Raw genomic sequence first — 13,501 nt, 5'->3', positions numbered from 1 at the left:
AGACTGATTTCCTCCTCAGCAACAGGAGGTTCTAGAAACACAGAGGGTGGTAAAGAAAGTAGAGGATACAACTTTTTATTTGAAATAATTTAAATATTGTGAAAACCTGGCTTGACATGTATTTAAGATGAATCACATGCAAAACATATTTTTTTTCTAAACAGCCTATCTTCATAAAGACAATATTCCCAATACATGTTTATTTTCCATTTTAGAATGGTTAACCCAGAGAAGCCTATGACTGCAGGATGTAAATTCTCATTTCTTTCAGTGTTTCACAGCCTTAGACCCACAAAACTCTCAGGACCGGATCAGTGAGACGCTGGTCAATGCCTGGAAAAAGGTCATCCAGGTCCTACAGGTCCAAGGCCCAGTGGACAGACAGGTTCTTCTCCTCCACGCTGGCCACCATGTCTTCAATGGCTTTCCAGTCAAGCTTGCTGAGGATGCTGCCAGTGCTCTCGGACACGCTGTCCAAGCCACCCGACACAAAAGGGGGCTCGCGTTCTTCCTCTTCTGCTGGTGACATGTCCTGTGGGATTGGAGAAACAGCTGTGGTCCGTCAGAGGCACAGGGAATGTGGGAGTGTGGGTAGTGGTGGCAGGGCAGTCAATGGAGTTTGATACCTGCGATCTGTTCTCTGTACTTTTTAATGGATACAATGCATGATGAGGAGATTCTGACGGCTGACCGTAGCTGAAACCCTAGGAGCTGGAATAGCAGGCATGCCTGTAATTCTAGCACTCCAAAATGGGGGCAGCAGGATCATAAGTTTGAGGAAAACCTCAACTTTATATCATGTCTGAAGCTTGTCTAGACTTCTCAAAGGAGGCTGAGAGAGATCTCAGTGCTCACTGCTCAAGTATGAAGACCTGTGTTTAGACACCAGAACCCCCCCCAAAAAAAAACCCACATGGCTGTACACACACAGGATGAACATGGGGACTTTGCTAGCCTGTTAAATACAGCTCAGAACAGTGATCTCCAGGCTCAGTAACAGACAGTCCCAAGGGAATAGGAGGGGCCTATGCATGTCCACCACGTGCGCACACAGACATTCAGATATACAAACAACTGAAAGAAACCAAAGAGGGAGCATCCAACACAGGAGGGAAATGAAAAGACTCCATGGAACTGTGAAGTCAGATAAGAACAGAGGGACCATGATATTATTTTGGAAAAGGGAGGAAGGCACTAGAAAATGTCAAAATTTATCACTAGACTGAAAACAAAACCCAACAGAGGCTGTGAGATCCTGCCTCAAAACAAGCACATATGCACACACAGACGACTGCAGCAAACAAGCACGTATGCACACACGGACGACTGCAGCAAACAAGCACGTATGCACACACGGACGACTGCAGCAAACAAGCACGTATGCACACACGGACGACTGCAGCAAACAAGCACGTGTGCACAGACGGATGACTGCAGCAAACAAGCACGTGTGCACACACGGACTGCAGCATGCGGGGCAGCCGTTACCTGCAAGAGGGACCCAGGCCTGTCATGAAGAATCCTGTGGACTTCAGAGGGCAGAGTCCAGGGACTCACCACCATCTCTTCTCGCTCATCCTCTACACATGCCTGCCGCACAGGAGGCTCCCCAACAGCCCCACGGCTCCAACATGGAGAAGTAGAACCTACAGAGGGAAAACAACACACAGCAGAACTGACCGGCTGTGACTTTGCTAACACCATCTGTTCCCAAGGATTCAAGCCACGGGGTCTGGATGTGACACAGACAGCGAATTCTCACATGTCTTCTGATTTGACAGTAATGGTGATTTCATCACTAGAGCAACAACAAATGGTGAGGCGACCTTGTCTCAAAACAGGGAAAGAGGAGGAAAGAAGGCATCAGGTCGGAGGGTCAACTTCTGACCAATAGGGTGGGCTATCTTCAAGACAACAAAGGAAAGTGGGCAGCCACATGTGTGCTTAGGATATAAATCAGAGGTCAGCATAGGCTGTAAACACCATGCAATCCCATGCTATGTCTGCCACAGCTAACTTTTTTTTTTCAGAAACAAAATTTTTTAATTTTTTTTCTCTCACACCTTTATTTTTAAAAAGAAGGGGTACATATACAGATTTTTAAAGGCATTTTGGCATAATACTATATGAATATTTTTTGTTAGTACTTAATTCTTTTAGAGGTTTGATAGCATGCATTGAAATCCCACTAGTTACCATAAGCATAAAGTACCTGTAGGACAGAATGTAACATGGAAACAGTTTTCTTGGTGAGTATAAATTAAGCATAATGATCTTTGAATACCAAAAAAATGCCATAAGGCTATATTCTTAGTTCTTGAGTTATTAATGGTTTAAGGTCCAGGTGTACCACACTCTGAGAGGGAGATATACACTTATTTTTTTCCTAAGAAGGACTGAGGCTTTCATTTTTGGGCCTTTGTTTTTCTTGAGCTTCATATAGCCTGTGAGTTGTTTCTGGGGTGTTCAGAGCTTTCTGGGGCTAGTATCCAATTATCAGTGACTGCATATTATGTCTGTTCTTTTGTGACTGGGTTATCTCACTCAGGATGATATTCTCTAGATGCATCCATTTTCTTTAGAATTTCATAAAGTCATTGTTTCTGATAGCTGAGTAGTACTCCATTGTGTAAATGTACCACAATTTTTGTATCCATTCATCTACTGAAGGACATCTGGGTTCTTGCCAGCTTCTGGCTATTATAAATAGGGCTGCTATGAACATTGTGGTGCATGTACTCTTATTATATGTTGGAGCATCTCTGGGGTATATGCCCAGAAGTGGAATAACTGGGTCTTCATGTAGTACTATGTCCAATTTTCTGAGGAACCACCAGACTGATTTCCAGAGTGGTTGTACCAGTTTACAACCCCACCAACAGTGGAGAAGTGTTCCTCTTTCTCTGCATCCTTGCCAGCAACTGCTGTCTTCTGAGTTTTTGATCTTCACCATTTTGACTGGTGTGAGGTAGAATCTCAGGGTTGTTTTGATTTGCATCTTCCTGATGACTAGGAATGTCAAGCACTTCCTTGGATGCTTCTCAGCCATTCGATATTCCTCAACTGAGAACTTTTGCTTAGCTCTATATCCCATTTTTTTAATAGGATTGTTTAATTCTCTGGCATCTGACTTCTTGATCTTTGTATACAATTGGACATTAGGCCTCTATCAGATATGGGGTTGGTAAAGATCTTTTACTAATCTTTTGGCTGCTGTTTTGTTTTCTTGACAGTGTTCTTAGTCTTACAGAAACTCTGCAATCTCATTAAGTCCCATTTTTCAATCTTTGACCTCAGAGCACGAGCCATTGGTGTTCTGTTCAGGAAAATTTCCCCTGTGCCTATGAGTTCTAAGGTTTTCCCTACTTTCTCTTCTAATAGTTTCAGTGTACCTGGTTTAATGTGGAGATCTTTGATCCACTTGCACTTGAGCTTTGTACTAGGAGATAAGAAAGGGTCTATTTTCATTTTTCTGCATGCTGTGTGCCAGTTGAACCAACACCATTTGTTGAAGAGGCTGTCCTTTTTCCATTGAATGTTTACAGCTCCTTTGTCAAAAATCAAGTGACCATATGTGTGAGAGTTCATTTCTGGATCTTCTATTCTGTTCCATTGATCAACGTGCCTAACTCTCTATACCAGTACCATGCGGTTTTTAACACAACTGCCTTGTAATATAGCTTCAGGTCAGGGATGGTGATTCCTGCAGATGTTTTCTTGTTGTTGAGGATGGATTTCGCTATTCTAGGTTTTTTGTTATTCCAGATAAATTTGCACATTACTCTTTCCAACTCTATGAAGAAGTGGGTTGGAATTTTGATGGGCATTTCATTGACTCTGTAGATTGCTTTTAGTAAGATGGCCATTTTTACAATGTTGATCCTTCTAATCTATGAGCATGGGAGATCTTTCCATCTTCTGAGATCTTTCTCAATTTCCTTCTTCAGAGATTTGAAGTTCTTGTCCTACAGGTCCTTCACTTGCTTAGTTCGAGTCACACCAAGGTATTTCATATTGTTTGTGACTATTGTGAAGTGTATCTTTCCCCTAATTTCTTTCTCAGCATGTTTGTCCTTTGAGGAAGGCTACTGATTGATTTAATTTTATATCCAGCCACTTTGCTGAAGTTGTTTATCAGCTGTAAATGTTCTCTGGTGAAATTTTTGGGGTCACTTACATATACTATCATGTCATCTGCAAATAGTGATGTTTTTACTTCTTCCTTTTCAATTTGTATCCCTTTGATTTCCTTTTGCTGTCTAATTGCTCCGGCCAGGACTTCTAGTACTATGTTGAATAGGTAGGGGGAGAGTGGGCAGCCTTGTTGAGTCCCTGATTTTAGTGGGATTGCTTCAAGTTTCTCACCGTTAAGTTTGATGTTGGCTATTTTTTTGCTGTATATTACTTTTATTATGTTTAGGTATGGGCCTTAGATTCCTGTTCTTTCCAAGACTTTTTACATGAAGGGGTGTTGAATTTTGTCAAATGCTTTCTCAGCATCTAGTGAGATGACCAGGTGGTATTTTTTCTTTGAGTGTGTTGATATGGTGGATTATGTTGATGAATTTCCATATATTAAACTATCCCTGCATCCCAGGGATGAAGCCTATTTGATCATGGTAAGTGATCATTTTGATGTGTTCTTGGATTCAGTTTGCAAGGATTTTGTTGAGTATTTTTGCATCAATGTTCATGAGGGAGATTGGTCTAATGTTCTCTTTCCTTGTAGGGTCTTTGTGTGGTTTAGGAATAAAGGTTATTGTAGTTTGAAAAAATGAGTTGGGTAGTGTTCCATCTGACTATTTTGTGGAACAGTTTGGGGAGTATTGGTATTAGGTTGTCAATAACTTTGGTATCTGGTATCAGTCTAGGAATTCATCCATTTCCTCCAGATTTTCCAGTTTTGTTGAGTGCAGGCTTTTATAGTAGGATCTGATGATTTCTTGAATTTCCTCAGGTTCAGTTGTTATGTCTTCATTTTCATTTCTGATTTTGTTAATTTGGACACTCTTTGCTGTCTTTAGTGGGCCAAGGGTTTATCAATCTTGTTAATTTTCTCAAAGAACCAGTTCTTGGTTTTTTTTTTTTTTTTGATTCTTTGAATGGTTCTTTTTGTTTCTATTTGGTCAATTTCTGCTCTGATTATTTCTTGCCACCTACTCCTCTTGGGTGTATCTGTTTCCTTTTGTTCTAGAGCTTTCAACTGTGCTATTAATTTGCTAGTGTATACTCTCTCCAGTTGTGTGTGTTTTTGTTTTTTTTGAGGCACTCAGAGCTACAAGTTTTCTTCTTAGTACTGCTTTCATTGCATCCCATAGGTTTGGGTATGTTGTGCTTTCATTTTCATTAAATTCTAGAAAATCCTCAATTTCTTTCTTTATTTCTGCTTTGACCATGCTATCGTTTAGTAGAGCATCGTTCAGCTTCCATGTGTATATGGGCTTTTTGTTATTAAAGACCAGCCTTAGTCCATGGTGATCTGATAGGATGCATGGGAGTATTTCAATCTTCTTTTATCTATTGAGGCTTGTTTTGTGACTGACTATATGGTCACTTTTGGAGAAGGTGCTGTGAGGTGCTAAGAAGGTGTATTCTTTTGTTTTAGGATGAAATGTTCTGTAGATGTATGTTAATTCCAATTGGTTCATAACCTCTGCTAGTTTCACTGTGTCCTTGTTCAGTTTCTGCTTCCATGATCTGTCCATTGATGAGAGTGGGGTGTTGAGGTGTCCCACTATTATGTGTATTGGAATGTATTTTTTGAGCTTTAGTAGGGTTTCTTTTATGAATATGGGTGCTCCTGTATTTGGAGCATATATGTTAAGGATTGAGAGTTCCTCCTGACAAATCTTCCCTGTAATGAGTAAAAAGTGTCATTATCTTTTTTTTTTTTGATAACTTTTGGTTGAAAATCTACTTTATTCGATATTAGAATGGCTACTCCAGCTTGTTTCTTGGGGTCGTTTGCTTGGAAGAGTTTTTCCCAGCCTTTTACTCTCAGATAGTGTCTGTCTTTGTCTCTGAGTTTCCTGTATGCAGCAAAATGCTAGATTCTGTTTATGTATCTAGTCTGATAGCCTGTCTCTTTATTGGGGAATTGAGTCCATTTATGTTAACAGATATTAAGGAATAGTGGTTGCTATTTCCTGCTATTTTTGCTTTTAGAGGTAGAATTATGTCTGTGTGTCTTCTTTTGGTTTTCTTGCTTAATTATTTTCTTGTTTTCTCTAGGATGTAGTTTCCCTCCTTGTGTTGGGTTTTCCATCTTTGTAGGGCTGGATTTGTAGTCAGATATTGTGTAAATTTAGTATTGTCCTGGAATATCTTGGTCTCTTCATCTGTGGTGATTGGGAGTTTTGCTGGGTATAGCAGCCTGGGCTAACATTTGTGTTCTCTTAGGGTCTGCATGATGTCTGTCCAGGATCTTCTAGCTTTCATAGTCTCTGTTGAGAAGTTGAGTGTGATTCTGATTGGTATGACTTTATATATTACATGACCTTTTTCCCTTATTGCTTTTAGTATTCTTTGTTTCGAACACTTGGCATTTTGACTATTATGTGTCGGGAAGAATTTCTTTTCTGGTCCACTCTATTTGGAGTTCTGTAGGCTTCTTTTATGCTCATGGTCATCTCATTCTTAAGGGTAGGGAAGTTTTCTTCTACAATTTTGTTGAAGATATTTACTGTGCCTCTTAGTTGATATTCTTCGCCCTCTTTTATTCCTATTATCCTTAGGTTTGGTCTTCTCATTGTGTCCTGGATCTCCTGAACATTTTGGGTTAGGAGCTTTTTGGTTTTTGCATCTTCTCTAAATGTTTTGTCTATGTTTTCAATGTTGTCTTTGGCCACTGAGATTCTTTCTTCCATCTCTTGTAGTCTGTTGGAGATGCTAGTATCTGTGACTCCTGATTTCTTTAGGTTTTCCATCTCCAGGGTTGTCTCTTTTTGTGTGTTTTTTTTTTTTTAATTGTTTCTATTTCCATTTTCAATTCCTTCATCTCTTTGGTTCTGTTTTCCTGTAGTTCTTTGATTTCTTTGAGTGTTTTTCGTGTTTCATCTTTAAAAGCTTCTATTTGTTTATGGTTGTCCTCCCATTCTTGTTTAAGAGAGTTATTCATGTTCTTCTCAAAGATCTTCATCATCATCTTGAGGTATGATTTCAGGTCTGAGTCTTCTTTTTCTGGAGTGTTTGGCAATCCACTGCTTGCTGCGGTGGGAGAGTTGGGTTCTGATGTTGCCAGGTTGTCTTGGTTTCCATTGCTTAATTTCTTTCATTTTCCTCTTGCCATCCTGTTGTCTGTGATTATACGTCTTGATGTCAGTGACTAGTACCTGTCTCTCCCATGGACCTGAGTGCCCGTGGGTTCAGGAAGAAAACCGCTTCTGAGTGTTCGGCTTTTGGTGGGCAAGCAGTGAGTTCTGGTAGCAGTGACTCGGCTCTGTCTTTGTGGTCTCAGATGTGGGAGCTCTTGTGAGGCTGTTCTGGTAGCTCAGCCCTGTGCCCACAGGTCCTGAGTACTATTGGCAGGGACCTGGCTCTTTCTCTAGGCCACAACGGACCCTTTTCCCAATAGCACAGAACTTTCTGCTCTCTGAGGACTCCCAATTTGCTCTCCCTGGGCCTATGTGTCAGACTCCCCTCTGGTCCAGGTGTAAGAGGGTCTGTAGAGTTGAACTGCAAGCACTGCCTTTTCTGGGCAAACCCCAGTTCCCACTGACAAGGGCCTGTGCTTTACTGTGGGCCTGTGTGTCTAGGCTTTGAGCCAGGGCTTTTCAGGTGGCTCCCGAGTCCCTATGCCAGAGTTGCGGCTCCACTGAACCAGAGGGCTGCATTTTCCACAGCCCTCTCTGTGCTTTGGTTATTCACAGGGGAGTCTCCCTGCCACAGTTAACTTATCTAGACATCAGAGAATGCCGTATTTGGTTCGATAAATGTAATTGACATTTAGGAAGATGGTGTAAAGCAGTGGTGACATCCCTGATGCTGCGGCCCCAGCCATACAATTATCTTGCTATTTTGCTATTGTAATTTTTGGTCATAGGCAACACCTGTGAAGGGGTGATGATCCTCAGACGGAGACAATAGCAGTCTTTGTTCCTGATTTTACCCAAGGTGACCCTGTAGTTTCCTTCTCTTTGGACCATACTTTCTCTTTGATTTATTTGGCCTATACAATCTTGAGTACAACATGCATTTCTATGAAACAGTGGGTAGAGTTTTACTACCTCCAGTGCGACCAAAGCTTTGATTTTATTTTTATAAATTTGACATTTATAAACGTACACTCTGATAAAATGGGTTAGTATTATGGTACAATAAATTAACAATTCACCAGGTGACAGTTACCCATTCCATAAACTGAACACAACACACTAATAAGGTCCCACTGCTGTCTGTCAACTCTTCTGGGTGTCTGTCTAGCTATATGCACCTGCTACTTTTGTCCTCTGATCTACATTTCCTGTTCTTCCCTTCCCATGGCTGTTCCCAGAGCTGACGACTCTGAGATACCTCTCTGACTTACGTGCCTGTTGCCTCAGTTTGGAGCAAGGCCCCATTTATCCTCCGAGTGCCATGTGGCTGGCTACCTTCTCAGTTTCATGCTTCTGTCTCCTCCAGCATTACTGGCCAGTTTCTCAGAATTTCCTCCTCGGCTCATTGACCAAAGACCATTGACAGGTGAATGCTTTCACACCTGCACAAGAGTTTCTCTCTACAAATGTCAAGTCTGTTTTGAAAACCCACATGCAGTTGAGTGCTAGAGCACTGTAAAGCCTTGTTGAACCCTGGCAACAGAGACCAAGCAGCTCCCTGGAGTGTTGTCCACTCGTCTGGGAGCTGTTGCTTCCTCTGAGCCCCTGAGTATTTGCTCTATGTATCTGGCTCAACAATTCAGGTACACTCACATGTTTCTGCCTTCCTGTCAAACTGAACGCTTTATCACTAAGTGATAAACTTCTGATAGAAAAACATTAGATTCTGTCACTTGGTTATCACCTGCTTATAATATTGTTTATCTTGATCTGCCTACCTCTGTCTCCTAAATGCTGGGATTAAAGGTGTGCACCACAGGTGGGGGTCCATCTTGATACTTTGTGTGTCAATGAATGCGTTCCAATGTGAAAGGTGATGTGTTAACAGGAACCAACCCCCCGCCCAAAGGAACTATAGAGACGGCTCAGCAGTTAAGAGTACTTACCGCCCTTCCAGAGCATACAGGTTAGTGGGCTCTGCATGCAGGTAAAACACCCATACATATAACATAATAAAAAAAAAGAAAGCCTATTTAGACATCAAGTTATGAGTCTTCTGTATTTAAGGACAGTAGACAGTGGTCCTCAGTTCTCATACAACAGAGTGACAAACAATGGAGCCTGACCTAACCCATTCCCTACACCCCCCATGTCATTGGCCCTCCCATGCCAATCAGCAACAGTCTAGCTCAGGGCTCTCAGAGACAGGCTGCTAACCTACATACTCACAGGTACCTTTGGGTTCTGTAGGGAATGTCAACTTGATGACATCTACAATCACCCAATAAACTGAGCTCATTTGAACCCAAAAAAAAAAAAAAAAAAAAAAAAAAAAACCGAAAGAAAAATGCAGGCCTTTAAAGGAAGAGAAAAACTACTTATACTAAACAGCTAAAAAAGCCATGGACAGAAGCTGTTAGCACTAAAGTCCTAGCTAAAGCAGCAACTTAAATTTTAGCATGGCCATAATTAAGGCTTCATAACCTCAAAGGCTAGTAACAACTATTTGCTTTATGCAGTACTTAAAATACTCAGTAACTTTTAGAAACAGTGTTCTGGCCAGCCTGTAGGAATCGCTCTCTTCTCCTTCACAGGGGTGTCAGAGACTGAACTCAGGTCACGGACTTGGTAGGAGGGACCTTTACCTGCTAAGCTATCCATCTTGCTAACAGTTTTAAAGTAATTTATTTATTAACCTATTGTTACTTACATACAGGATCTCAGTATGTTTCCTGGGCTTGTGTTCCTCTCGCTTCAACTTTCAGGCAGGTGGGACTTCCACATGTACCTCACCAGAACACTGTTGTTCTTTGAGACAAGATTTTTCTTGTGTCAAACAGACAGAGCCCTTAGCTGTCCTAGAACTCATTCTGTAGAGCCAGGCTGACCTCAAACTCACAGCTCCACCTGCCTCCAGAGTGCTGGGATTGAAGGTGTGAGACACCACCCATCTGCTTCTTTACATATAACTGCTGATCCTTCCATATTTCTGTTTCCAAGTGCTGGGGCTCTGAGTGTTTACCTTCACACCAGATGTGAGAATTAATTTTTAATGTCCCTGAAGGTCCCTACAGTAGGTAGCAGAGCTTAAAGATTCCAAAACCTAGACCTTTTTAAAACAAAGTAACAGGTTAACAAAGACAATGACCAGGCATTTGGTCAGTTGACAGGGTATATATGCTGTAATACTTTCCTGTTAATAATGTTAAACAATCTGTTTACACAGAACTATGTTTAAGAAAAAAAGCTAACCAGCCATTTTCAGGTAGTTATTCAAGTATCTCATTTGTCCTGTGTGAGGACCAATAATACAAAGATGACGACCACGCTGTTGGCACAGTCAAAAGAATTAGACTAATATGGTCCATGAGAAGTGTCGGACTAACTACAGCATCTTCATAGCAACTACGCAAATTAAACACTGGCTTCCATCCATAAATGAAGACAAACTAAACTCAATGCATCACAGCCACATGCACTGGCATCCGTCTACGTTCCTAACTATTTAGAAGGCTGATGTCTTCAAGACACCAGAAGTAAGGGAAGAGACAAGTAACAGAGGGCAGAAAGCCTGAGGCTGAGGAGAGAGCATGGAAGTCTTTGTATGGGTGTCCGAGCTACTGCAGAAGCAGGTGAGGTAAACCAAGCACAGTCGGGGGACGGCCATACTCATAACACAAGATAACAAGGTAAGAATAAAGGCTTCAAATGGGGCAAATATAAAAAGATATTATTTCCATGGAATCCAAGGCTTATTTCTCAGACATCAAGCAGCCACGAGCCAGACACAGCTCACATTGGGAACCCGAGCAGGAATCCCAGCACGTAGGACAGCAGAGTCAGAGAACTGCCATTTCAACATTGATGGAACACAATCCTGGGACAGCTTAAGCATTCTCAGTGCTGTGCCCCCTGCTGGAATTGGAGCTTTTTATGGCGTTGCTAATAACTGTGGAGACTTCCAAGAACAAGGAAGCCCAGGTCTTACCGCAGAGCTGAGATGAGCCTTGGGACTGTCCCAAGGGCTCCCCATTATGAAGATGACTTGATCTGGAAATATGTCTGCCTCCTCCAGGTCTATTCACAGATAATTTCTGCCCATGTGCATTCTCTCTGAAATAGAAATCACGCAATTATTAAAACTTTAATAACTCCAAAAATAATGACAATGTACTCTTAGACATTGTATGTCAAATATTTTTCAAAGAAAATTTTAGAAATATTTACCCACTTCAAATCTCCATATACCTGGAAGCTTATTTATGTACTTACTGGGATATTCTGAATAAGAACCATCTGCCTCCCTAACACTAACAGATCTGTGTTTCACACCTCAGACATGAGCAGCACTCTCTAGTTAACCTCTGCCCACTGGACTCATATCTAACCCACTGCAGGTGTGGTTGCAGCTGGGTGGGTCTAACTGGACGGGCCCAGAAAGATGTGCGGATGGGGAGGAAGGGCTGGATCTTCCTACCCGAATAAAAACAGCAGGTGGGAGGAATTAAGAGGCAAATTACAGAAGCGAATCTTCATAGAAAATGAAGAAATGACTGACCAGATACCAAACGTACTTATTTCATGTATTCAAAAATGTTTTGTTGTAGCTTGTTTAACACATTAGTGACTTACCTTTTCCTTGGTGATTCTTAGATTTGTTAGATCATAACTTCAGGTAGCATAGATGGAGATACACTGAACTTGTGACATAAGAGTGCTGCATTTGGGGCTGGGACTTGGCATAAGGCACTGAACAAACAGGGTGTGTAATCCTGGCCATCAGGAGGATCTTACGTTCAAGGTCATCACTGGCCACAGAGTAGGTTCAAGGCCAACCTGAGACCCAGGAGACTCTGTCTCAGCGCTGTGCCGTTTATGAGTCCTGAGAGTAGATAGGCCAAGCCTTGTCTGCCTTACCTCTTTGGAGAGCACTGATGCCGTCTGGAACGCTGAGCAGTGAGGTGTGTGTGAGGTAGGGGTTTATGTGCAGATGCAGTTATCTGTGCTGAGTCCGAGAGCAGCTCATTCATCAGACAGTATGCTTGTGAGATTCGCTGACTATAGTGGTGAGACAGCTGCAACCTGTGGACAGGAAACTGTCATTTTCTCAGTCCTTCCTGTTCACTTCTAGGAGCACATGCTTTACAAACCCTTCTGGCTTATCAGATTTCTCAAACTCACTGGAAGGCACAGTGTATGACTATGTCCCTGTAGAGACAGGTGTTTGGCACACACTTTATGATCTCTGTATTTGGGAGACTGAAGCAGGAAGATGGCTACTGTGAGGCCACCCTGGGGAATGACATCATGATAATGGTAACAAAATAAAGGTGTTTGTACGTTTGGCTTCTGAGGTATTTCAGACATACAAATGAATCCAAGTTGGGTATGGGGGTGCAGCAGAAATAAGTCATAAAAATTTAATGGTAATTCATTCAGGTATTATTTGGAAGCAAATACCTAAACAGCTTTTCTTAAAATGGTATTTCCCATAACATTTTGTTTACTGACAGAAAACTCTTATGCAATCCCAGAGCAAGCTAGAGAGCGTGCTGAGGACACAGCTCCTGGACTTACCTATCTTTCTCACGCTTCATCTTTTGTCTTTGCCTGATCTGCCGTGAAGTCATATAAAACTGCACAGGAAATATCCAGTTAGTTCATTACTGTTCAGTCCCAACCAATAAGGCACTAGACATTCTTCTGGTATTTACAAAGGTGCAAAAGCCGTCATATTTGAGAAAGTTTTCTCTCAGTGTAAAGTGTAATCTTAGATTCAAACACCATGAAATTAGCGCTTAGGTGGCAGGATCACGAATTTCTTGTTAGCCAGGACTAAACAGGATCTTGTTTCCAAAAACCTAATGCATGACGTATTTTCAAAATTTATGCATTAGGGCCAGCAAGCTGGCTTAGCAAGTAAAGACATTTCCTGCCAAATCTAAAGACCCAAGTTTGATCTCTGGGACCCATATGAGAGAATGAGAAAACACTCTCAGAACTTGTCCTTATACCTTGACAGTTAGTTTACACCAAGTGTTCATAAATCTGTCTGGTTTGTATATCTGACAGTGAAGGTGTTATCAGCCAGAGCTCATTGTTGGTGGAAAGAACACAGGCATACATCCCTATACTGGTTCTGATTACATACTTCAATAGACTTGAAGGTTTCAATGGTGCCTACAACTTAAAGAGTTGTGTAGGCTACGAGGGCTCGGTGATGACAAGCACTGCCTGCTAGTCCAGAG

General features: G+C 41.7%; 1 protein-coding gene across 1 annotated transcript in view; it reads right to left on the bottom strand.

Moving 5' to 3' along the window:
• Nucleotides 1–249: 249 nt before the first annotated feature.
• CPLANE1 (ciliogenesis and planar polarity effector complex subunit 1) overlaps nucleotides 250–13,501 on the bottom strand; it is a gene marked incomplete at its 5' end in the record, with an annotated part of 84,899 nt that continues 71,647 nt past the window's right edge. The window contains 5 exons of the mRNA XM_080933746.1: nucleotides 250–532; nucleotides 1,489–1,646; nucleotides 11,242–11,366; nucleotides 12,171–12,335; nucleotides 12,831–12,889. Of these exons, the coding sequence (XP_080789872.1) occupies nucleotides 356–532; nucleotides 1,489–1,646; nucleotides 11,242–11,366; nucleotides 12,171–12,335; nucleotides 12,831–12,889 (684 nt within the window). The 3' untranslated portion in view covers nucleotides 250–355. The remainder of the gene's footprint in view (nucleotides 533–1,488; nucleotides 1,647–11,241; nucleotides 11,367–12,170; nucleotides 12,336–12,830; nucleotides 12,890–13,501) is intronic.

The sequence above is a fragment of the Micromys minutus genome (genome assembly GCF_963924665.1).
Source record: "Micromys minutus genome assembly, chromosome: 20".
Lineage (NCBI taxonomy): Eukaryota > Metazoa > Chordata > Mammalia > Rodentia > Muridae > Micromys > Micromys minutus.
The sequence above is the reverse complement of the archived record's forward strand: the minus strand, read 5'-3'. Positions and strand labels throughout refer to the sequence as shown.